At 44.7% G+C, this 26,133-nt stretch overlaps 2 protein-coding genes across 7 annotated transcripts in view; one reads left to right on the top strand and one right to left on the bottom strand.

Moving 5' to 3' along the window:
* Positions 1–516: 516 nt before the first annotated feature.
* F2 (coagulation factor II, thrombin) lies at positions 517–17,485 on the top strand. The gene is made up of 14 exons (XM_026399151.2): positions 517–614; positions 978–1,141; positions 1,651–1,675; positions 1,850–1,900; positions 3,480–3,585; positions 3,661–3,797; positions 5,581–5,895; positions 6,205–6,333; positions 6,413–6,539; positions 7,041–7,208; positions 7,733–7,906; positions 8,120–8,301; positions 17,060–17,130; positions 17,246–17,485. The coding sequence occupies exons 1-14, from the start codon at positions 536–538 to the stop codon at positions 17,384–17,386; spliced, it is 1,869 nt and encodes a 622-aa protein (XP_026254936.1). The 5' UTR covers positions 517–535; the 3' UTR covers positions 17,387–17,485.
* Positions 17,486–17,895: 410 nt separating this feature from the next.
* Ckap5 (cytoskeleton associated protein 5) overlaps positions 17,896–26,133 on the bottom strand; it is a 103,064-nt gene continuing 94,826 nt past the window's right edge. For all 6 annotated transcript variants that reach the window (XM_077798116.1, XM_077798120.1, XM_077798119.1 and 3 more), the window contains 7 exons: positions 25,983–26,058; positions 25,088–25,276; positions 24,854–24,991; positions 24,269–24,352; positions 24,022–24,181; positions 21,244–21,395; positions 17,896–21,076 (listed from right to left, as the gene is read on the bottom strand). In XM_077798116.1, coding sequence (XP_077654242.1) covers positions 20,831–21,076; positions 21,244–21,395; positions 24,022–24,181; positions 24,269–24,352; positions 24,854–24,991; positions 25,088–25,276; positions 25,983–26,058 — 1,045 coding nt within the window. In that variant the 3' untranslated portion in view covers positions 17,896–20,830. The remainder of the gene's footprint in view (positions 21,077–21,243; positions 21,396–24,021; positions 24,182–24,268; positions 24,353–24,853; positions 24,992–25,087; positions 25,277–25,982; positions 26,059–26,133) is intronic.

The following is a 26,133-nucleotide window of genomic DNA, read 5'->3' as shown; positions in this document are numbered from 1 at the left end:
CCTAGGGCAAGGGGCCAGCTTCCATCCTGCCACACCCTTGTCTCCATTCCTTATACCTGCACACTATGATTGCATAAACCTCCTCTTGATTTACATGTGTAGACCTACAGGTTATTAAACACTTTCTGTATTTCATGGGTTCTACATTCATAATCTCCCTTAGTTCTGACAACAAAAGTATGATTCCCATTGCACAGATAGGGAAACTCAGGCCACAGAGGCTGAAGCACCGTCACTATTTGTTAGGATAGGAAGGAAACCTCAGGAAGGTCTGGTGGCCCCACTGACACTTTCACCCACGTCTCAGGGAGGGAGGGAGGGCATGGGCTCTAAGCTTACCTCTCAGAAACCTGTCCCTGGTCCCAGGAAGACCTGTCCTCCCCAGTGGTGGGGGTGGACCAGAGGACTATCTGTCTACTTGTCCCCATGGCCCTGACCCGCTGACCTCTCCCTTTCCACACATTTCTTCATGTTGGTTCAACATTAACCGAGAGGGGTCAGGACAATCCCTCAGAGTCCCAGGAGCTGACGCACTATGGCGCACGTCCGAGGCCTGGGGCTATCTGGCTGCCTGGCCCTGGCTGCCCTGGTTGTCCTTGTGCACAGCCAGGATGGTAAGGGGGCACTGGGAAGCTGGGGCAGGGTAGGGGCTATGGTGTGGGTCCGCGGGCTCAGCAGAGAGCCCAGGCAGCCTGGGGTGGGTCTCAGGTAGAGTGTCCCGCTTAGGGAAGCGGAAAGGTGCTGGGGGCTGGCAGGCCGGCCACTGCTTCTCCCAGCCGTGGTGGGGGAGTGGGCAAGGGGCACCAGTTAGAGGAGGGGAGCTGGGAAGCGGGGTCAGCAGCCTGCAGGGACTCGGCATCCCAGAAACCCCCTCTTGGAAGCCAGCAGGGCAGGCCAGGCTTGCTTCCTGCCCACACAAAAATGGCTACGACAGCCGAGCTCTTTGAGGCCACCGTCCCACGACCCTCCTACTGCAGTGTTCCTGGCCCCTCAGCAAGCACTGTCGCTGCTCCAGCGGGTCCGGCGGGCCAACAGTGGCTTCCTGGAGGAGCTGCGCAAGGGCAACCTGGAGCGGGAGTGCGTGGAGGAGCGGTGCAGCTACGAGGAGGCCTTCGAGGCCCTGGAGTCCACCAGCGCCACGGTGAGCCTGGGCTGCTCCAGGAGGGTGGCCGCCGGCTCTGGGCCGCAGCAGGGGAGCAGGTCAGCCCTCCTGGTTGAGAGCTGCAAGATGGGTAGCCTCAGTGGCTCTTGGGAGGCCCCTCCACCGGGGATGTGTCAAGTCCTGCTGAGGCTCCCTGACATCCAGGGCCTCCTATGTGCCTCCACTGGGCTCTTGGGGGTGCCTGATCCTGGTGGAAGCTTTTCTGCCCTCTGCGCCACCCTTGCCCGGGAACTGGTGAGGCCAGGTGCCCGGGCTGGGGTCTCATGCACCTGGAGCTCTGGGCAGCCCTTCCCAGCCGGGGGCCCTGCGTGTCCCTCTCCCCCAGCCCACGGTGGGGTGTGTGCCGGGGACTCCTCTCTCCTCACACACTCTTCTCCTTTTGGAAGCAAAAGTAGGAGACTTGGCCCCGCCCCTCCCGCCCCTGTGTGACAGGCTGAGGGAGACAAACTCCATCCTGCCAGAGTCTCATCCCAGCCCTTGTTTTTCAGGATGTGTTCTGGGCCAAGTACACAGGTGAGTGCAGGAAGGGAGGTGGGGGCTCCGGCCAGAGAACGCCCTGCCCCTGGAACCTCCTGGAGCATGCCACCCCCCCATCCCTCTCTTAGTCTGCTGCTGTCCCTGTCATCCCACCGCTTTTACTCCAGCCCGTCCCTGCCCCATCCCAAAGGTGTTCCTGATCTCTTCCAGCTTGTGAGCCAGTGAGGAAACCTAGAGCCAATTTCATGGAGTGTATGGAAGGTGAGGAACGACACGGGTGGGGGCAGGATCTGCCAGGGCCACCTGGAAGAGGAGGAGAGCAGGTGGGGAGTGTGGCCCTGACATTGAAGTCCCTGTCGTCAAGGATGTGTATTTGCATGTGGATCTCTGAGAGTCAGCAGGTGATTCATGTTGGAGGAACAAAGGAGTGAATGGATAATTAATTTTTAGACCCTCATTCTTGCTTGCCTGACTGGACCTTCTGTCTACCTGAGTCACAGCTCTGATGATGTCACATTTACTCTCTACAACCTTCAGTGACTCCCCATTACCCTCACAGAAAAAAACACAGGTGTCTTAGCCTGGCAAACTTTGCAGGTTCTGCCCTTAACTTCCCTTTCTAGACTTCCTGCTGTACCAAATGTGAACCCAAACCCCTGTTACTCTGACTACAAGAACTTCTGGAAGCATGTCAGGATGTTCCTACTTCTTGGTCCTTAATTATAGGGTCACCGTTCACTGCCCACTGAAAGCCCCTATTTCAATACTAGTTCAAAGGCCTCCACCTTCTCTGAGCCTTCAGGGACCCTCCCTGCTCCTCAAGTGTTCCAAACACATCTTCATTGTGACAATAGGCCGCATGACATGGAACTCCTATCACTAGCCATAGTTTCAATTGTTAAATAACTTAAAAAACATTTTGGTAGGCTCCAGGCAGTGTGTCAGGTGCTGGGAATTTTAAGAAAATTGAATATAGTCCCTGACTTCAAGGACCTCCCGATCTTATAGAAAAACAAAATACAAAACATGAACATGATCTCTAGAAAAGTTCTACTCCAGGTACCAATAAAACACATGAGAAACTGGCAGCAGTGGTAGACGCCTGTTATCCCAGCAGCTCAGGAGGCTGAGGTAGGAGGATCGTGAGTTCAAAGCCAGCCTCAGCAATTTAGCAAGGCCCTAAGCAACTTAGCCGAGGCCCTGTCTCAAAAAATAAAGAGTACTGGGCATGTGGCTCAGTGGTTGAGTGCTCCCAGGGTCAATCCCTGGTACAACACACACACAGACACACACCCACACACACACACGAGAAGCACATCTGGTTTGATAGCAGAATCAGGGACTGCTTCCGAGAAGTAGGGTTTATCTGACCTAGAGGGATGCACTGGTGAAACCAGGAAACATGCCCTCAGAGGAAATATCATGTGCAAAGGCCCTGAAGCATGAGCAACTAAGATGACAGGGGGGAGACCAGAGCCCAATTAGAAGGACCTTGTTCACTTTTTCGTTTTGCTGGCCACAAGGAGCCAATGAACAGAAGCTCCATGGAGGCAGGCACCTACCTTGACTGTGACTGTCTTACTTATTGCTAGGTCCTCAGTACCTGGCATGGTACCTGTCACATGGTTCTCATGCAGTGAGCACTCAGTGACTATCTGGTGACAGCTGTTAAACGGGTTAGAGAACTGTTGTGTGCACAGGAGTTGCTGAGCAGGGATGTTGTGGGCTAAGAAGAGTGGGCCAGAGGGAGCTTGGGGAGGGTGGACAGACAGAGCTTTGCCAGGAGAGAAGGGGACACATCCTCTGGATTCAGCTGACGCAGGCTGGGGTCTCTTTGCAGGTAACTGTGCCAAGGATCTGGGCATGAACTACCGAGGACATGTGAACGTCACCCGGTCAGGCATTGAGTGTCAGCTGTGGAGGAGTCGCTACCCACATAAACCTGAGTGAGTGGTGGGCTGAGAACGGGGAGTGAGGACGAGGGGCAGGCATGGCTCCTGCTGAGCAGTCTCCTATTCCAGCATCAACTCCACCACCCATCCTGGGGCTGAACTGCAGGAGAATTTCTGCCGCAACCCAGACGGCAGCACCACAGGACCCTGGTGCTACACCACAGACCCCACGGTGCGGAGGGAAGAGTGCAGCGTCCCCGTCTGTGGTGAGCTGGGGCAATCAGGCGGTCGGTGACCGAGGCCCAGGGATTGTCCAGGAGTCTCAGGGGCATGCACAACTAGCATGTCCTTCTTACGTGACGAGGCTGGGCTGGGGTGGCTCTGCTGGTCTCAGCTGCACTCGCCAGTGTGTCTGATGTCAATGGTTATAGGCTGGGCTTGGCTCTGCTCCAAATGATGGGTCCAGCTGAGCCTGGCTCCCAGCTGCTCTGGCCCCAGAGCTGCTCCCTCATGCTCATGCTGGGGCTGAGGCTGGGTGCCAGCAATTCCCTGGGGAAGCTCCTCCCCCCAGTGACGGCACAATGTTTTTAATGTCTTAAGGCCTAGGCCAGAATGGGCAGTCAGTCCCACCCAAGTTCCACTGGCTGGAGCAAGTCACATGATCAAGGGCAACTCAAGGAGTAAAATACTGGCTGCCTCTAAAATCATAGGGAATGATGTGGCCGCAGGCAGGGATAAAGAATTCAGAACAGCGATTCCATCCAGGGAACGTGGGTTTCTGGGTTTTTTTCTTTCTGAATCCCTCTTGGACTCATAGCTTCCTTCTGGGTCTGGTCTTAAAGCAAGATACCAATCACCTTAACCAAAACAACTACTCTTATCCACCTTCCCCCAAACACACTGATGAGAAATGGGTTGCAGGCACGTCGAAACCACACAGGCATTCCTAGTAGACCCCATCAATTTTTCCTGCCATGCCCTATAAGAATACAGAACCCAAGCTGGGTGTGGTGGCCCAGGCCTGTAATCCTAGTGGTTTGGGAGGTTGAGGCAAGAGGATAGTTAGTTCAAAGCCAGCTTCAGCAATTTAGCGAAGCCCTAAGCAACTTAGCAAGACCCAGTATCAAAATAAAAACTAAAAAGGGCTGGGGATGTGGCTAAATGGTTAAGCATCCCTGGGTTTAATCCCTGGTACCAAGCAGTGGCGCACCCCTGTAATCCCAGCAACTCGGAAGCTGGACGTGGGAGGGTTGCAAGTTCCATCCTAGCCTGGGAAAATTAGTGAGGCCCTATCTAAAAATCAAAAATAGAAAAAGGGGGCTGGGGATGTGGCTCAAGCGGTAGCGCGCTCGCCTGGCATGCGAGAGGCCTGGGTTCGATCCTCAGCACCACATACCAACAAAGATGTTGTGTCCGCCGAGAACTAAAAAATAAATATTAAAGATTCTCTCTCTCTCTCTCTCTCCCTCTCTCTCTCTCTCTCTTAAAAAAAAAATAGAAAAAGGGCAGAGTGCCCCTGGGTTCAATCCCCAGTGCCATCAGAAAAAAAAAAAAAAAAAAAAGGCGGGGGGATCTCCATGAAGTCACTACCAATAAATTACAGATATTCAAGCCAGGTACAGTGTGTCACGTAGCCTATAATCCTAGTGACTCTGGAGAGACCAAGACAGGAAAAGCCAGTCTGTTCAAAGCAGCCTGAGCAATTTAGCAAGACTCTGTCTCAAAGTAATAAATAAAAAGAACTGGGGATGTGACTCCATGGTGGAACACCCTCCGGTTCAGTCCCCAGTGCTGCAAAATAAAAAAATTAGAAAATCACAACTCGCCCTGGACGATGAAGCTGGTTATGGATCTCCGGCTTGCCTGATGCTTATGCTGGACATTTTGTTTAATCCTCTCAACAACCCTGCAAAAGCACTAGTACTGGGGGAAAGCAGGGAACTGAAGCTGAAAAGGCCGCTGAGGTCAGACAGACAGATGTCAGCTAACCCTAGTCTGCCGGGCTCCATGTATGGTCCACCCACTCTGCACCTGTCTCCTTCCCACCAGGTGAGGAGCGCTTCACTGTGGAGATGACTCCCCGCTCTGGAGGCTCCAGGGGGAACCTGTCACCCTCATCAGAGCAGTGTGTCCCTGAGCGAGGCCGGCAGTACGAAGGGAAACTGGCGGTGACAACGCACGGGTCTCCCTGCCTGTCCTGGTCCAGCCCGCAGGCCAAGGCCCTGAGCAAGGACCAGGATTTTAGCCCAGAGGTGAAGCTGGTGGAAAACTTCTGCCGAAACCCAGATGGGGATGAGGAAGGTGCCTGGTGCTACGTGGCTGGGCAGGCTGGTGACTTTGAGTACTGCGACCTCAACTACTGCGGTGAGCAGGCAGGGAGGGGTCTTGAGATGCAGAGGACAAAGCTGGGGGGAATAACAAGAACAGGTGCTACCCCTTAGCCACACCAGAGTCTTCATCATAGCCTCACAGAAACCCAGGGTGTAGGTCCTATTCCCATTTCACAGACCAGCACATTGAGGCACTGAGGCAGTTGCCTAGTGACCCAGGTGTGTGTGTGTGCTCTTAACCTCAGCATCAATGTCTTCTAAGGCTGGCTGGGGTATGTGGGGATCTAGGGCATGGGTGAGGAGTGCCCTACCCCAGCCCTAGCCAGTGCTGGGGTCCCTACAGAGGAGGCCGTGGAAGAGGGGCCAGGGGATGCACTGAGCGAGGATGGGGACGGGACCATAGGAGGACGCACCACCAAGGAGGAGTTCCAGACCTTCTTTGATGAGAAGACCTTTGGCAGCGGGGAGGCAGGTGAGGCATCCATGGGTGTCTGTGTCACGCTGGGGCTGGTACCTACAATTAGCCCCTCACCACCTGGTTTGCTCTGCAGACTGCGGGCTGCGGCCTCTGTTCGAGAAGAAGACAGTGAAGGACAAAACTGAAGATGAGCTTTTGGATTCTTACATCGATGGGCGCATTGTAGAGGGCTGGGACGCTGAAGTTGGCATCGCACCTTGGTGAGTCCTGGAGCCATGCACTATCAGTCACTCCAGCGGGTGGGCTGCTGCTGGTCCCCACCCCTCAGTTTTTGCAGGATCCCTCTGCCCAGAGGCTTGGGCTTCCCAGATGACATTAGCATCCGTGATCTCTTATGCACACAGCAACGTATGAGATTGGTTCTATTAATTATCCAAAGCAGATGGCGGAGCTGAGGCCCAGAGAGCCCAAATGCCCCACCCCAGGCTCGCTGCGCACTCGACTCCAGTTCTCCTGGCTCCAGAGCTGTGCTAAGCGGTGCAGACTCTGCCCTGGAGGAAGCTGGGAAGGGTTGCAAAAAGCAGGAAGCAGCCCTAGCATCACGTGGGGACTCTAGTCCCTCCAGCCCCCCAGGTCAAGTTGGGAGCTGAGCCCAGGAGGCAGCTCTGTCCAGCTAGGTCTTCAGTTGGGACTTCTTTCTACTTTTAGGGCTGGTGAAGGGCAGTGCCCCGGGTCCTAATGCCTCCTGCTCCCCTTACCAGGCAGGTGATGCTCTTCCGGAAGAGTCCCCAGGAGCTGTTGTGTGGGGCCAGCCTCATCAGTGACCGCTGGGTCCTCACAGCTGCTCACTGCCTTCTGTACCCACCCTGGGACAAGAATTTCACTGAGAATGACCTTCTGGTGCGCATTGGCAAGCACTCCCGCACCAGGTACAGAGCCAGTGACCTATGTGTGTCTGGCAGTGGTCTGTGTCCTCCAGGATGCCTGTGAGGACCCTGGTAGCTCCGGGGTATGTGGGAAATATGTTCCTTCCCACAATATGACATCCTAGCTGTCCCCACCAGAAAGGCCCAATTGGCCATGTCCTGATGGAGGCTTGGAGCTGGGGTCAAGGAGTGAAACCCTGGTCTGTCCCCCACTCTATTCCAGACACCAGGACATGGCCCTGGTTGGAGTCTCTTCAAATAGTGACTGTGTGAACAGGGTGCATGGCCTGTGCTACTGTCCTTGGCTCCTGGCCTGCCTGACCCCAAAGCCCTGTGTGGGTTTAGGGCTGGGAGGAAGCTTCCAGGAGGCTATCAAGACAGGAAATAGCTCTGTCCCCTCCCTGGTGGCCCTGTGATCACCCTGCCTCCCAGACCCTGAGGACAGGCAGTTTACTTTTTGGGGGAACCTCTGCCTCTCACTTGGGTGAGTCCATGGTCTCTCCGGGTCTCTGTTGGCGCATGTGCAGGTACGAGCGGAACGTTGAAAAGATATCCATGCTGGAGAAGATCTACATCCACCCCAGGTACAACTGGCGGGAGAACCTGGACCGGGACATCGCCCTGCTGAAGCTCAAGAAGCCCATCACCTTCAGCGAGCACATTCACCCCGTGTGCTTGCCCGACAAGCAGACGGCAGCCAGGTGGGGCAGCCAGATCTGCGGGGGCAGGATTTCTGGTGGGCTGATGAGGTATGGCCTGGCTGCTGTTCCTTCATCCTTGCCAGGCCTGTCTCAGGGAGGAAATGCAAGTTCTTTCCTGTGCTGGAGGTTTAGATTCTGGTCTCTAGGAGTGGGGTTGGGTTCCAGAGGCTGCTGGAGGGTTGGTCTTACCAGGTCCTTTTCTCTTTCCCCAAGCTTGCTCCAGGCTGGATATAAAGGGCGGGTCACAGGCTGGGGCAATCTGAAGGAGACATGGACGACCACCGTCAGTGAGGTGCAGCCCAGTGTCCTGCAGGTGGTCAATCTGCCCATCGTGGAGCGGCCCGTCTGCAAGGCCTCCACGCGGATCCGCATTACGGACAACATGTTCTGTGCTGGCAAGTTTGTGCTTCACAGGCCTGGGGACAGCAGGGACTCACACTGGTAGCTTGACACGAGTTATGGACACATACTTGGGGTTCTGGCTCCAGTCACTTATAAGCCAAGAGCCGAACCTCTTGGAGGCTCAGTTTCTTTCTCTGTAAAATGGAGATAAAATGTTCATGCCATAAGGTTGTGAGAGGGCCAAATGAAAGAGTGTATATAAAGCATCTGACATGGGGACAGCCACCAGTTCAGTGTTCAGTACACACGAGCTCAGCAATGAGAGGTCATGAGTGGGGAAAAGCCATTCATTCAATCATTCAGCAAATATTTATCGAGCGCCTGCTCTGCTCCAGGGGGTGCTCAAGGGTACACAATAGGGACCCACACAGAGGATACCTGTTTCCTGAGACAGCTTCATTCCTAGGAGAGAATGTCGATGAACAGATCTAGAACATCAGTCCCTGTAAGTGCTATGAAGAAAAATAAGGCAGATTAAGGGAACAAGAGAGGATAACAAGGGTAATTGTGCTTGTAAATAGCGTGGGAAGAGAGGGTTGGAGAAAGCTTTAGAAGATGATGTTTGCAGAAACAGGAAGAAGCAGAGGAGTAACCGAGCGAGGCATGTTGAGGGGAAAGCACATGTCAGGCTGAGGGGGCAGCAGGTGCAAAGTTGGGAGAATGAGTTGGGAGAATGCATGGCAAGTCTGAGGACTTCCAAGGAGGTCTGTGGGCTGGAGTATAGTAAACCCAGCAAAGCATCAGGAGATGAGGTGGGAGAGGAGTGCAGGAAGAGGGTGGGCACTTTCCTTAGTGCCTTAGTTCTTCTCCCTCCTCCCCCAGTATTAGAGATTGAACCCAAGGAACTACACCTCCAGCTCTTTTGCTTCTTTGTAAATTTGAGACAAGTTGTTGAGGGTGGCCTTGAACTTGCTATCCTCTTGCCTCAGCCTTCCAAATTGCTGGGATTATAGGAATGGATCACTTTGCCCTGCTTCCTGTCATTTTTTGAGTACTTCCTTACTTTCTGGTACAACAAGATGCACAGAAAAATGACTGCATTCTTGAATCAGTCATTTCTCCAAGTAACCCTTCCAATAGGGAGTGGTATTTAGAAGCCAAGATTCAGGGGCTATTGTGCACATTGCTACTGGGGTGTCATGCTTCTAGGCACCTTTCTGCATGGAGAGAGCTGAATAATCATATGTGTACAACACCTGTAATGACACCCATATCCATTTTTATAGCTGTCTAATCAGAAATCAAGAATTCATACTGTGACCTCCAATTCCAAAGCAATACCACAAGATGCATTTTAGCTTCTCCCTTTCCATATTTGTAATTCTTGACAGTGAAATACCTGACTCCCATTATTCATGATGTCTTTATTTATTTGATCAATACCAGACCACACTGAGAATCCCTCATGCGTGACCCTGTGGAAATCCTGTTAACAAGAATTCAATATTTCTTAACCATTGCTTCCCTAAGAGTACACAGTGAAAATACTCAGTCCAAAAGTAACTGAGTTGGGTTGATTCTTCCCCACATTTCTCTGTATTATTTATTTTAAATACCATTAGACTTATTCATTTCTGGTTGTGTTCAATATTACCTCCTCCATCTTTGTTGTATTTACTTTTAAAGTACGTGAAATGTTCAAGTGATCATAAAAGAGACAGGTACTGGACACTTTAGAGGTGACACTTCTGCTTCCTTCTATTCTCTCCCCCATCCCCCTGCCTTCCAACCACATTTCCATCCTCTTCCTGTAATTAACCAATCTCATTTGTTTGTGGCTTGTTGTTTCTGTGTTTCTTTTTGCACCAATGAATAGACACATTTTCTTATTTCCTCTTATATTACACACAGCATAACACAGTATAGAAAATCTTTGTATTTCACTTTTTCCATATAATGAGTGTATCCTGGAAAAGCATTCCATATTGGTTAAAGAGTTACATAGTACTCCATTATATGGGTATGCCATAGATTATTCAACAGTTTCCCAGGAATGGACATTTAGAGTATTTCCAGTAGTTTGCAGTTACAAACAATGCTATGGTAAATAATGTTGTGCACATCTATTTTTGGATCCTTGGAGGTATGTCTTCCAGTATTTCTAGAAGTGGTGTTGTTAGGTCAAGAGGTGAACTCGTGTAATTTTGTTAGGTATTTCCAAATTTCTTTCCACATGGGCTGTACCAACTTGTATTGCCATCTACTGTGTATGAAAATGCCCATTCCCCACAGCGTTGCCAACAGAATGCCATACTTTCTTATTTTCACAAACCTGAGAGGTGAGAGAACATCTCCTCATAGTTTTAATTTGCCTTTTATCATTGAAAATGAAGTCAAACACCTTTTCATATGCTTAATGATAATTTTCAGATATTTTTTGTGAATTGTTTTTTCTTGATTTTTAGCCCATTTTTTGGTATTTTTCCCATCAATTTTTAAGACTTCTGTGGACACAGTGGTGCATGCCTGTAATTCCAGCAGCTCGGAAGGCTGAGGTAGGAGGATTGCAAGTTCAAAGGCAGCAGCAAAACCAAGGTGCTAAGCAACACAGTGAGACTCTGTCTCTAAATAAAATACAAAATAGGGCTGGGGATGGGGCTCAGTGGTTGAGTTCCCCTGAGTTCAATCTCTGGTACCCTCCCCTCTCCCCACACACAAAAAAGACTTCTTCATGAACTTGTGATAGTAGGCCTTTATTTGTGATATATATCACAAATATTTTCTGCAGCTTTTCAGTTTTTAAAAAATTACTTATAATCATTTGCCATGCAATTAAAAAAAATAAATCTTATGTAGCTAAACATGGGGGCACATGCCTGTAATCCCAGCAATTTGGGAGACTGAGGCAAGTGGATTGCAATAAAGGTCAAACTGGGCAATGTAGGGAGCCTCTGCCTCAAAATAAAAACTAAAAAGGCCTGGGGATGTAGCTCAATGGCAAAGTGCCTCTGGGTTCAATCCCAGTACCAAAAGAAAAGAAATTGAATCTGGATTTTGGTGCTAGGGATTGAACCCAGGTGCATTTTACCACTGAGTTACATCTCCAGTCCTTTTCTTTTTTAAAATTTTAAACTGATTTTTTAAAGAATAAGTGACAGTGAAATGCATTACAATACTTATTACACATATGCAGCACAGTTTTTCATATCTCTGGTTGTATATAAATTATGTTTCCAGTCTTTTTTTTTTTTTAAAGTTTTAATGTTGAGACAATATCTTGCTAAGATACCAACTAGCTATCCCTACACCATTCATTCAAAATTCCATTTTCGCCCCTTTCATCACATTCTAGGTTTTTATGTGTACTTGAGTATGTTTATGGACACATTGTTCAGTTATTTTGTGAGCCAGTAACACATTTGGGGGACGTTGCTGAGGATAGAACCCAGGGCCTCACCCATGTGAGGCAAATAAATGCTCTACTACTGAGCTTTGCTTTAGCCTCCAGGTTATTATAACTGGAGAGGCTTTAGAATGTGTTGGGTGTCTAGTAGGGCTCATCTCTCTTGCTTATTCTTTTCCAGTGTTTTCCTGGCAATTCTTTCAGGTTTGGTTTTCCACATGAATTTAGTATCAACTTCTCTAGTTCCATTAAAAAAGCATATTGACATATGTTACATTTATAAACTAATTTAGGGCGAACTGACATCCTTTTGATCTTCAGTCATACCTATCCAAGGGTAAGAAATGTCTTTCCATTTGTTCAAGTCTGCTGTTGTCTTTCTTGAGTGCTGCAGTGCATTCCCTTGTTTTTTTTTTTCCCTCCTTAGTAACTTTTACATATTTGTGTTTTCTCCCTTATTTTTCTTGAGTAAATTAGCTAGTGGTTTGCTAGTTTTGCAAAAACAAATAAATAACACCTAGGAATTTGACTTGTTCCATAATTAGGCCTATTGTTTTTCTTTTCTTTTCCATGAGTCTATCATTTGTCTATTCAGTAATATTTTTTAAAGATTATTTTAAAAAATATTTAAAAAATTTTTTTAGATGAATGGACCTTTGTTTTACTCATTTATTTGTAAGTAGTGTTGAGAATTGAACCCAGTGCTTCACACATGCTAAGCAAGCCCTCTACCACTGAACCACAGCCTCAGCCCCTATAAAGAGTATTTAAATTTTTTTTTTTTTTTTTAGTTATTGAAAAACCTTTATTTTCTTATTTATATGTGGTGCTGGGAATTGAACGCAATGCCTCACACGCACAAGGCAAGCACTCTACGGCCAAGCTACAATTCTAGCCCCTATTTGGCAATATTTTAAATTTTTTTATCTCCTGTGCTTTCTTCTGGTTTACTTTGTTGTTTTCTTTCTGACTTTTTGAACTGACAATGTGGTTTATAAATTTTTGTTTCTTATTTGGTCACCCCACCCCTCTTTTTTAAATTTTGAGAAAGGGTTTTGCTAAATTGTTGAGGTTGGCTGAAATTTCTGATCCTCCTGCCTCAGCCACCTGAGTAGCTGATTCCTGGCATATGCCACCATGCCTGGCTGGTTTATTTATTTTTTATCTTCCATATCTATTGATTAGGGCCACTGTTTAAAAAAATTCAGTAAATTGTTTGTATTCCCTTTTCACCCAAGAGTTGTTTAAAGGTGGTGGTTTTTAAATTTCAGGATGGGAGCCAGATGTGGTAGCATAGGACTATAATCCTAGTGGCTTGGGAGGCTGAGGCAGAATTTCCTGAGACCATCTCTCAAAAAGTAAAAAGGAACTGGGAGATAGCTCAATGGTGGACACACCTGGGTTCAATCCTCAGAACAGTAAAATAAAATAAACATAAATTTCAAGATGAGACGATCCTTCTGTATTTTGATTTTGCTAATAATTTTTAGTTTTACTTCATTGTGGCAAGAGAGTATTGTTTGTAATAATTCTACTTTTTGAAACTTAATTTTTGAGAGAATGATGTTTGATCCATTTCTGTATATGATACATATGTGCTTGAGAAGTGTGTCCTCTATTATCCATGTGTAGGTTTGATATAATATCCACTAATGTATCTTACTTCTTTAAAAAAAATTTTTTTTGAATTGGGGATTAAACCCAGGGGCACTTAACCACAGCCCTTTTTATATTTTATTTAGAGACAGGGTCTCACTGAATGGTTAGGGCCTCACTAAATTGCTGAGGTTAACCTTGAACTCACGATCCTCCTATCTCAGCCTCCCAAGCTACTGTCTTTTTTTTTAGTTGTAAATGGACACAATACCTTCATTTTATTTATTTATTTTTATGAGGTACTGAGAATCCAACCTAGGGCCTCACCCATGCTAGCAAGCTCTTTACCATTGAGCCACAACCCCAGCCCTTATTACTTCTTTTTAGGTAATTTATGGCCTTACTTAAATTCACTCAATCTCTTTTGTACCATTTGCTGTATTAACATCCCTTATTGTAGCTGGGCTTGTAGATCAGTGGTTGAATGTGAGTTTAACATGACCAAGACTCTGGGTTTGATCCCTAGCACTATAGAAAATTTATTTGCTATTATTATTATTTTATATATATTTTTTAGTTGTCAATGGATCTTTAGTTTTTTTTATTTATATGTGGTGCTGAGAATTGAACCCAGTGCCTCACACATGCTCAGCAAGTGATCTCTACCACTGAGCCACAACCCCAGCCCCCCAAATTTATTTAATTTTTTGAAAAATTTTTTAGTTATACATGGACACAATATCTTATTTTGTTTATTTTTATGTGGTGCTGAGGATTAAACCCAAGGTCTCTCACATGCGAGGCGAGTGCTGTACCAGAGCCATAACCCCAGCCCCCAAAATTTATTATTAATGTATTTCTGTCTGCCACTTTTACATATGCTATAGTTTTTATTTTATAAATGTGGTTTCTTTATCATTTGGTGCAGATATATATAACTGTTACTTATTCATTTTGATTGTAGCTTTTAACATTATTCTTTAAATTATTTTCAGTTTCAAGATCACTGTTCCTGCTTTTCTTTTTAAAGAATTTAACCTTTATTTGTTTTTATGTGGTGCTGAGAATCAAACCCAAGGCCTCACCCATGCTAGGCAAGCTCTTTACCACTGAGCTACAACCCCAGCCCACTTGCTTTTTTTTTGATAACTCTTTGCCTAACCCTTTACTTTTAACCTCTATGAATTGTTGTTTTAGATGTGTCTCATAAATAGCGGATTCTTACTTTATAAGCCAAATTAAAACTTTAATAGGTGAGTTAAGTCCATTCATTTTTGTTGATGTGATTGATAGGGTCAGTATTAATTCATTATTTTAGAATTATTATGTATATTTCATGTGATGTGTTTTTTAAAAAAATATTTATATTTTAGTTGTAGTTGGACACAATACCTTTATTTATTTTTATGTGGTACTGAGGATTGAACCCAAGGCCTCGCATTTGCTAGGCAAGCGCTCTACCGCTGAGCCACAACCCCAGGCCATGATGTGTGAGCTTTGCATTTGAAAGTTTTATATATTTAGGAAAAGTTTAAACTGGGTTCAGTGTGGCACATGCCTGTAATCCCAGCAGTTTCTGGAGGCTGAGGCAGGAGCATCTCAAGTTCAAAGCCAGCCTCAGCAAATGGTGTTAAGCAACTCAGTGACACCCTGTCTCTAAATACAATACAAAATAGGTCAGGGGATGTGGCTCAGTGGTTGAGTGCCTCCAAGTTCAATCCCTGGTACAAAAAAAAAAAAAAATTTACATTTTGCTCTGGTGATAGTCTTTGGGATCCCACCGTTTCAAACTGCCCTAATTCCTTTTCTTTTCTTTTGGTTGTGGTTATTGAACTCAGAAGGTGCTCTTCTACTGAGCTACATCCCAGCCCTTTTTATTTTTCATTTTGAGACAGGGTTTTGCTAAGTTGCTGAAGCTGGCCTTGAGTTTGGGGTCCTTCTGCCTCAACTTCCCCAGTCACTGGGATTACAGGAGTATGCCACCATGTCTGACTTATTTATTTATTTATTTTTGGATGGGATGTTGCTCTGTTATCCAGGCTGGGCTCAAGCCATCCTTTCTTGCTTCCTCCTCGTGAAGCTCCTGAGAGGCTGGGAGTACAGCTGTAGAATACCATGTTTGTCTTTGTTTTCTTAAATTTTCAATTATGCCTTTAAATTCCATCTGCTGGCTGTACGGAAATCAATGAGCTTATTTTCCTTTCCTCTCATAATTTTAGTTGTACTATTTCTACTTGTTAGAATAGTTAATTAATTATCCTATTGAAGAATCCCACTCAGATCTTTTTTTTCTTTTTAATTTTATATGGACACAGTATCTTTGTTTTATTTATTCATTTTTTATGTGGTGCTGAGTATCGAACCCAGTCTTCTCGCATGCAAGGCAAGCACTCTACCACTGAGCTACAGCCCCAACCCATCCCACTCAGCTCTTGGTTGGAGGAAGCTTAGCCATCAGAAAATTCTTCAAGAAGGGTTGTGGGTGTCGAGTTTCCTGAGTCTATGCTTATAATAATTTTTTTTCATAGTCCTGGCATTAAAGGACAACTTTATTGTAACTAAAACCCAAAGTTAATATTCTTCTTTGAATTTTTTGGTACTGGGAATTGAACCCAGGGGTACTTAACCACTGAGCCACATTCAATTTATTCTTCATTTCTGTGAAATTTTCTTGGATTATTAATGAAATACTGTTTCTGTTCCATTGTTTTATTGTTCTCCCTTAGGAATTCAAATGCCTTCTTTTGGCTTGAGTTCCATTTCAGTTACTTTCTGCTTTTTATTTCTTCTCATTGTTTTGTCCATTTAGATTTTTTGGATTTCTGATTCAAGATTTTTTTTTACATGCACAAGTTTGAGGATATTTTATTCAGCTACAGTTTTGGAGTTGTATTCTGGGGAGAATTTTGTTGGCTCAGGTCTTTTTATTCTTTTTTTTTTTTTTTTTTTTTTAGGTACCAGGGATGGAACTCAGGGGCACTCAACCACTGAGCTACATCCCCAGCCCTATTTTGTATTTTTATTAGAGACAGGGTCTTACTGAGTTGCTTAGCAAGCCTTACTAAATTGCTGAGGCTGGCTTTGAACTTGTGATCCTCCTGCCTTGGCCTCCTGAGCTGCTGGGATTACAGGCATGCGCCACCGTGCCTGTCAGGTCTTTGTATTGTTTTCACATAGCCTCTTTCTATGGTTCTATTTAGTTTACATCCAGTTATTTGTAGATTAAGGGTTATTTATAAAATTCCCCATTTGACTCCATCTGCATCTTCTATCAAGCAGCTATTTTCCATCTCATTCCTACATAAATTTCAGTATTTAGATATACAACTCAATATACTGAATTAATTTGAAATTTGGATGAGTGTTCTATTTATGTTGAAGGTGTGGTTTGTGTGTGTAGGCTGTGTCATGGTTGTTCATCTCATTCTGTGTTGTTTGTTGAAGATAGTGGGGAGTTTTGGATAAAGGGAACAGCTATAATCCTCGGCTACCTATAAGTCTAACTTCCTTATCATTCTCAGTTTGGTGTGTGTAGAGGAAGAATGGATTATAGGTGGACAGAGTAGAACTAGGGAAACTAGTATGGTTCAGGGGAGAGGTCCAGGAGTGGAAGTGGCGAGACATAGTTGGATTTGGGATATATGCTGAAGGTAGAGCCAGTGAGATTTGCTAAAGGACTGGATGTGTGCGGTAAGGAATTGAAGAGGTCAAGGATGAGCGCTGGAAGGGGACAAGGGATCCTCACAGGCTGTAGCCCTTGAATGTAGCCCTTGAATGGGAGTGGCTCCTGAGCCCTGCTGTTCTCTCTCTAGGTTATAAACCAGATGAAGGGAAGCGAGGAGATGCTTGTGAAGGTGACAGTGGGGGACCCTTTGTCATGAAGGTAAGCTTCTCTGAGGCCAGGGCTGGTGGGTAGGTTTCAAAGGAAGTGGGAGGGTTGGGTGAGGAGGGACACTACCTTGGATTTGACTATTGGAAACTTCGTCTTTCTTTCTCAGAGCCCCTTTAACAATCGCTGGTATCAAATGGGCATCGTCTCATGGGGTGAAGGCTGTGACCGGAATGGGAAATATGGCTTCTACACACACGTGTTCCGTCTGAAAAAGTGGATACAGAAGGTCATTGATAGGTTTGGATAAGGGGCCACTCACATTCTGGGCTCCTCACTGCAAAGTGACAGAAACCAATCCAGTGAAAGAATTATTTTTTTTCCCAATAAAAGTGACTCTGTCAATGAGTCTCAGTGCTCCCAGTGCTGTTCATGGGCAGCTTCCTGGACTTGGCTCAGAACAACCAGTAATACTACTGGTTACACAGGAAGACTTCAAAGAATCCACCATCTCCAGGACAGAGCCAGCTGAGAGGGGAGGTGGTAGGGTGAATATATAAGATTTTACAACATTCCACACCCAGAGCTTTAACAGATTGTCTTGATAATACTCATAAAATGTGGGTACTATCCAAACAAGAGGTAGGCAAGTGAACAGATTTGGAGAAGTAGCTTGTCCAGAGTTCCACATCTAAGAAAAATCAAAGTAGGAATTGAAACAAAGGTTGGTGAGGCCTGTGCTTTTTTTTTTTTTTTTTTTAAAAGAGTGAGAGAGGAGAGAGAGAGAATTTTAATATTTATTTTTTAGTTATCGGCGGATACAATATCTTTGTTTTGTATGTGGTGCTGAGGATCGAACCCGGGCCGCACGCATGCCAGGCAAGCGCGCTACCGCTTGAGCCACATCCCCAGCCCCGAGGCCTGTGCTTTTGGTTGCTCTGCTCTAAACAGCTTGTCCTAACCCCAGAGGAGAGGCTGGGGGACAGGGACATACGTAGATGCATCTGTCTTTACCTCAGACTTATCCTAGTAAGACCCTACATTCTTCCTCATGTCATTAAAATGGCAGATTTTTGCCAAGAGACTTGGTATTTAAAATGCCTTCATTTGATAGCAGTGCTCCTAGCATGACCTCTGGGTCAGATTTTGGCTCCAGCCTTGGATAGTACAACCATGGTTTAGTCCCTTGATCTGAGAAAATTTCTCAAATTTTAAAGGATGTACTTCTGTTCCCACTATTGCCTGGCAACTAGACTGGGTAGACATCCAGCCTGGCATGTTTGAAGTTTCTTTGCTGCTTACCTCCTCCCTTCTTTGATCCCCACAAATAGCCTATCAGGGGGACTGTGGCTTCCTGAAATTCACACACAGCAGTTAAAACAGATTAGAGCAATTTGTTTTCCCAGGAAATAGGGCCTAGGGGTTGTTTAAGTGGATTTGTAAAAGGTTTGGATAAATTTAAAAATCACGAATGATAGACTTTATTGTTTTTATTTATTTATTTTTGGTAGCCGGGATTAAAACTAGGGGTATTAACCACTAAGTCACATCTCCAGCCCTTTGTACTTTTTATTTAGAGTTAGGGCTTCACTAAATTACTCAGAGCCTCACTAAATTGCTGAGGCTGGCTTTGAATTTGCAGTCCTCCTGCCTCAGCCTCCAGAGCCACTGGGATTACAGGTGTGCGCCACTGCGCCCAGCTATGAAAGGACTTTAAAGATGCCCTTTCATAGCACATTCTTCAAGGTTATTGTTCATCCATTGATATTGGCTGAAGGGCTGTGTTGAGAGGTCACATCCCTGAGCTATAGGGAGTAAAACTTATTATCTATCTGCTTCAGGTATAGGATAGGGGAGTAGAGTATGGATGCCATGTGGTTCTCATTTTTGGCTTGGAATCTTCACTAACATGCATGGCTTTAAAGCAAGAAAGACTCTGAAGTAGTATCTTTAACCACAACCCCTCATCCTTTTTCATTTTTCCATACATAAGGGAACAGAGAATTAGGACAGAGTTCCTTTCTCTCATTCTTTGGTTCTTGTTGACCAGAAAGCAGGGTAAACTGGGCACAGTGGTGCACACTTGTGCACTAGCTACTCAGGAGGCTAAGGTTGGGGGATTGAGAGTTTGAGGCCAACATGGGCAACCCAAAACCTGCTTTTTTAAACAAAGACACATCTCACCAACATCACTGTCTGTTGTAAGCTCTGGGCACCTGGGGTTTCAAATTAGTTGTGCTAATTCCAGACCAAAGTGCAGGCACTTTCCAATTATGCTCTTTTACAATAGCAATTAACTCCATTTTCCCTGCTGCGAACACTTACCCACTTCAATGCTTGTCCTATAAGGGAGAAAAACAAGGTTAATTTCAGGCAGACTAGGGACCACTTGTAGATGATGATTGGAAGTAACAGGGAATTCATTTAATAGAATAATCAAGAGTGGATTCAGTTTCCATCAGCCATTTTTTTTTTTGTACTGGAAATTAAACCCAGGGGTGCTTTACCCCTGAGTTACATCAGTTACATCTCCAACCCTTTTAATTTTTTGAGACAGGTTCTTACAAAGTTGCTGAGGCTGGCTTTGAACTTGCAATCCTTGTATCTCAGCCTCCCAAATTGCTGGGATTATAGACTTGTGTGGCCACAACTGGCTAGTCTTTCAGTTTTTGAATACCAGATGTGTAGAAGGTGGGCTAGGAGAGCTTCCCAATTGCTTTAAGTCTCCCCCTGATCAAGAATCTTAGTCCTGAAGAGTCTTTGTCACCATGGAGGGAGGTTCTGTGGAATTTATTCCAGACTTGACTCCTGAGTTTACTTCTTGTTCCTCACTCATACTCATTGCAAAGCAACTGTTAGTCTGAACCAAGAGCTCAGATAACAGGAAATGACCAAGCTCTCCCCAACTCCATTAGTCCAATGAACCTAAATCCAGTTGTGGAGTTGGAATCACTATAGTCCAGCCAATACCTGAGCACAGTCTCATCTGTATTTGGGCAGCAAAGAAAGTGGTAGGATGGAAAAGCTCCTTGGAACTACTGGAGATGACTGAAGGAAAGTCATCACCAAGACCTCAAGATAGGGAAGGATGGAGACTTCCCTGCTCCCCTATGTGGAAAGAAGGAAAGGCAAGTCCTCCTGCCCACAGGAGTAACAGACAGCCCCAGTATGAGCTCAACAGGCAGCAATGAACCTTTTTCCAACTGGCTATTTACCCAGCTGATCCCCAAAAGGTGACAGAGCTGCCCTGCACTCCCAGATATGGAGCATCTTGGGAGACAGGTATAGTTAATGCAAACTTTATTTATAAAAGACTCTTAAATTAGTTGTTGTCTCATGCCATGCATTCATACAGAATACAGTGACCCTTCAGGGCTACAGGGAAAAGAGCTCACAAACTCAAAACTATTAAAGAAGTTCTAATAGTTAAAAGCTAGGAAAGATTAGGACAATTTTACAAATGAGCAATTAAAAATAAAACAAAAGAAAAAGGATATGGAATCTAGTCTGAGCTGAGTGGAGCAGCTGTTTACAAGTCTGTACACTAACCTAATCCACAGACAGTCTTCTAGAGGCGGGTGTCGATGGAGAGAAGCGGGGCACGTACAGACTTGTGCAACAGCTATTCCTCCCCCCGCTGCGGTCTGATACATACAACCAGTTTGTGTACACTAGGCCTGCCAAGGCCACTTCACACTATGAGGACTTCTAGTTTAGTAAACTAAAGCTGCAGGGTGCAGGGGGATGGGCAGCTTTATTTGCGACTGCTCTTTATTCTCTCCAGTCTTTTTTTCAAGTCGTCAATGTTAGTTGTGGAGGACGAGGAGGAGGTCAAAGTTCCTGCAGAGTGGGTCTGGTTAGAATCCAGGTCTGAATGCTGGTGCTGCTCCCGTGATTCCCGCAGCTGAGAGAGCTTGCTGTGGAGCATGTCTGTGGAAGAGGCGACTGGAGGAATTGCTGGTTTGGAGAGCAAAGAGGTCAGTGGAGGTCTGTCATCTTGCTGTTGAGAGAAGAAGAGACACTGTTTAAAACTGGGGAAAGCATGACAAAGGAAAAGATGCAGTTCTGGAACCACGTACACCAGGATGGAGCCACTTCTCTGTGGGGTAGCCTATCCCCAAACCATGTAACTGCTCTCCCTGACCCACAGTAGGAAAGGAGCAGTACCTTTGTGTTGTCCAGACCACATCGCTGTCGGAGGATTTTTAGCCTTTCCAGGTAGACAGATGGACCCACTTCTTCTCCATTTGTGTTACCTATGGAGGACACTGTGCTTGTGGGAGTGGGCACACATGTGACCTCCATCTGAGGGGAGATGCCTAAAGAGGAAAATGTAGAAGGAACATTCAAATATATACATACACCGCTTGGAGACTACTTTGGTCAATCTGTCACCAAAGAGAACAATTAAGAGTTTCTAGGGTTGGGGGTGTAGCTCATTGGTGGAACTTGTGTCAGCATGTACAAGGTTCTGGGTTTGGTCCCTAGTACCTAAAAGCAAATACCAAAAATTTCCATGGGTTTCAATTTTGCCACTGTACTTGAAAACTAAAAAATCCACAAGGATTCATCTGGATGAACTGGGTTCAATCCTCAGCACCACATAAAAATAGATACATAAATAAAGTGTCCATCTACAACTAAAAAAATAATTTATATATATATATATATTTTCAGGCGAACTTCAAGGTTCTCAGATACAGAAAGGAAGAATGTACGTAAGTTAGATTGTCTGTATACAACCTGGTTATGCAAGCAGTTGCTATTCTAGTACTCCCAGGGCTAACTTGGACAATCCAAATAAAACAAACTATTCCTGAGTATACTGTAATTACCCAACTGAAAAACCTGAGGACCTTCAAATGTGTGGAAGAATCAGATTAGGTTTTGGCCAGGTGAGAAAACAAGAGAAAACTCTTCTTCAAACCTGTAAAGGCCAGCAAGGAGCTCAAGGCTATGAGGTATTAAGGAAGAAGAGAGGGAGAAGCTGAAGTGTCCAACAAACATCTTTTAAAGCAGGACAGGCACCAGAATATCTGTAACCTCATCATTAAGATCAATATTCTAACAATACAGGGGAAAACCAAAAATTAAACAAAAAATATAACCAAAAAGATCTATCTTGGTTCCAGGAGACTGAGGCAGAAAGACTGCCAATTTGAGGCCAGTCTCAGCAATTAGGGAGACCCTGTCACAATATAAAATGAAAAGTGCTGGGGATATAGCTCAGTGTTAAAGTAACCTCGGGTTTAATCCCTAGTTAATGGTAAAAAAACAAAACAAAGCATCTAATTGTGGCTGGGCTTGTAGCTCAGTTGTAGAGCACTTGCCCAGCATGTGCAAGGCCCTGGTTTCCATGCCCAGCACAGAAAATCAACAAAATAAAACAAAGACTCCTAATTTGATTTCAATGAAAATGCATTATGTTTCCTAAGATAAGATACTGGGAGGAAAAACTGCTTTATGATAAATAGAAAAGTAAAATGGGTACGTATGTGCAGGGGTATGCACGCCTGTTAATTCTATCAACCTGGGAGGCTGAGACAGAAGGATTATAAGTTTGAGGCCAGCCTTAGCAATTTAGCAAGACTTTCAGCAACTTAGTGAGATTCTGTCTCAAAAAGAAAAAAATAAAAAGGATTGAGGCACTGGGTTCGATCCTCAGCACCACATAAAGATAAACAAATAAAATAAAGGCATGCTGTCCTTCTACAACTACAAAAAAATGAAAAAAAAAAAAAAAAAGATAATGGGGCTGGGGATGTGGCTGGGGCTGGGGATGTGGCTGGGGCTGGGGATGTGGCTCAAGCGGTAGCGCGCTCGCCTGGCGTGCGTGCGGCCTGGGTTCGATCCTCAGCACCGCATACAAGCAAAGATGTTGTGTCCGCCAAAAACTAAAAAATAAATATTAAAAAATTCTCTCTCTCTCTAAAAAAAAAAAAAAAAAAAGAATTACTCTGGTGTAATCATGTGTGCACATGTGCACCTAGGGTTATACCTATTTCTAAAAAAAAAAAAAAAAAAAAAAGATAAAAGAGATTATGTTGAGAGTGCGAGAAATGAATGAGGAATAATGTAAAAGCCAGTGATAAGAGATGTCTGAATAAATGAAACCAATTCAACAATCAATGGGATCACAGGCTGGTGTTGCAAATGTAGTGTTTAGGTCAATTAATAATAATTTTAAAAATTTTTTTTGAGAGAGAGAGAGAGAGAGAGAGAATTTTTTTTTTTAATATTTATTTTTTAGTTTTTGGTGGACACAACATCTTTATTTGTATGTGGTGCTGAGGATCCAACCCGGGCTGCACACATGCCAGGCAAGCGTGCCACCGCTTGAGCCACATCCCAGCCCAATTAATTATTAATCAATATTAAAAACTTTGGAAAAGGAGGCCCTAACCTGATCAACTGATCAACCAAACCATGGTATGTCTGTATGTGTACACTGTTTGACACTCTGCTCACTACCCTTCAAGAAAAAGACTCTGGAGGTTGGGGTTGTGGCTCAGTGGTAGAGTGCTCGCCCAGCATGTGCAAGGCCCTGGCTGGGTTTGATCCTCAGCACCAAATAAAAATAAATAAATAGAATAAAGATATGTGTCCAACTACAACTAAAAAATAAATATTAAGAAAAAAAATGAAAAAGACTCTGAAGGTTTTGGAGAAAGGTGTTGAGAGCCACAGCCAAAGGGGCCCCAGCAAACTTCCAGCTGCCAGCAAACTTCCAGCTGCCGGCTGATGATTGGCTCACAGTGGCCCCAGCAACATCTAGCTGATTGGCTCCTCTGCGGTGATGTTCATTGGGCTGTTTCCCTGCCCTTCAGACTACCCAACTGCTCATTGGGGGACTTCTTTGGCTCCGCCCACGCGACCCAGCCAATCGGCCTCAAGAGCAGGAGGATTGTGGGAGCTTATTCTTAAAGTTATGAAAGGAAACCATACCTGTTGAAGTGGGAATTCGGCCTTTGCCCTCCCTCTCCATCTCAATCACCCGAAGGCCTCTTTCAACATAGCTCTGGAAGAACTGTGAGGAATTTTTCAGAAATGGTTCAATGTCAGCATCTGAATATTTCTTCTTATATTCATATAACTCTGCTAGACCCTGAAAACAAGAGGTGGGGATGGATATCAATTAGTGCCCCTTTTCCACAAAGCAGATCCTCATTTGGTTTAATATTTCCATTCTCACCTCTTTAGTGTTTTCTTTAGATCCAATCTTCTTAAAAATCTCAGCTAAGAAATCATTCACTTTGGCCTTTGATGCTTTTTCATCCTGAAAAATTGGAAAGATATAAGAAAGGTCGGGTTAGACTTATTAATTAGAAGCCAATGGTTGGATATGAACAGAAAATATCTCAAAGTCTGGACCTTAATGGTATGTTCCTGCAGTTAATGGAGACACCAGCACTGCAGAGTCTGCAGCAGAACACCACTCTGGGTTACAGATGGCTCCATTCCCTGGTTTCCACCTCAACTCGATGAAAGTGGATACCAATTAAATAGAGCTCACAGTGTATTTATCAGTACCACTGCTTTGGGCAGAGGCAAAAAAAAAAAAAAAAAAAAAAAAAACCTTCCTTGAGGACCAAAACACCACATGATTATTAGTTTATATTTTAAAATTTCAAGGTGGAAATGGTTACAGCATCACAACAGGAGACTAATTAGATCAATCCCTCACCTTGAGCCTTCAGTCTCTGGATGACCTAAAATTTAGACCAGATCTTTTCCAGTAAAACCTCATTCCCTCAATCTTTCCTATCAGGCCACTCACTATTCGAGATGCTCCCTTTTCTGTCTCCTTATCAGACTTGCTCCCAGACTGGTCCATACTATGCTTCATCATCCGGCAGAGGTGGGCCTCCAGTTCAGACTCATTCTTGTTGTCAATCATCGTGAGGTGGTCTAAGATCTTAGGGAGAAACAAACATATTCAAATAGAAGTCATGTCCTTTCCATGATGTTCTTTCAAGCACCCTTAGAGATTAGTTGTTATTCTCTCACTCACCTTGGGTCCTTTTAATTTGCATAAGGTGTGTAGCAAGGTTTTTAGGGTCCTTATGGGAAATTCACTTTTGCATTGCTTCAGTTTCTCTTTGGGGAAGACCTTCATGAAAATGTGAATGTCCAGAAGAATTCTGTCCAGGTTAATGCTATTGATAGTGTCAGGCAATAGTCTAACCATTCTCCAGAGACACTATTGAAAAAAGAAGTTAGGAGTGACTAAAGAATGAGGACAATTTTTCATTATTCATCTTTCTCAAGCTCAGGGGTCATATTTAAAAGATGGTCAGGGATATAAATGTGATCATATCCTTCCAGTTCAGTTGCTACAACGTGAAAAATTTTAATCATTTCATCAAGTCATGGAATCAAGTGTGACAAGTCATCCATCTACTCATCTACCTCCACTTCTCCCTCCCACTCCCCAGAGACAGGGGACATCATTTAATACTATGAAAATGTGGACCTTAGTACCTGAAAATAATTTAAACTCCTTAACTAAATCTAACCCAAGGAGACAAAATATTTTATACTACTGCAGTGTAATAATAGTATTATAATTTTATAGATATGATCATTTGGAGTCTTTTGTGAAAGAGACCAACATATTATAGGGCTATACACATATTATTCCCCCTCAAAGAAATGAAAATTTGTCTCATTAAACTTCTTGCCTTTTGATTCTAGAAAAACTGGTAAAATAGCTATAAAGTAGCTCTTCCTTTTAACTTAGGCCAAGAAATTTTTGGCCTGAGCTTAGTGTATAAATTGGAAGATCAACTATATTTTTTTTATTGGTTTTGGTTGACTCAGCCAATGTCTTAGCTCAAACTTCCTTTCCCCATATGTTAACAAAGTGATTGTGTCTTTTGAAAGAAATCAAATCATTTCAACTTTACCTTCATAACAAGCTCTGAGAATTTGGGAGAACTGGCTGTTGCTAGTAGGCTGTCTTGGAGCAAAACAAGTAGCGCACTAGAAAAACCACCAACACAATAGCATTAGTTAAGTTTCAAAATTCATTCTAATTAAAGTCATTAATCAAAAGGC

Source organism: Urocitellus parryii, chromosome 4 (genome assembly GCF_045843805.1).
Source record: "Urocitellus parryii isolate mUroPar1 chromosome 4, mUroPar1.hap1, whole genome shotgun sequence".
In the NCBI taxonomy this organism is placed as follows: Eukaryota; Metazoa; Chordata; class Mammalia; order Rodentia; family Sciuridae; genus Urocitellus; species Urocitellus parryii.
Note: the sequence above shows the minus strand (reverse complement) of the source record. Positions and strands in the feature narration are given on the sequence as shown.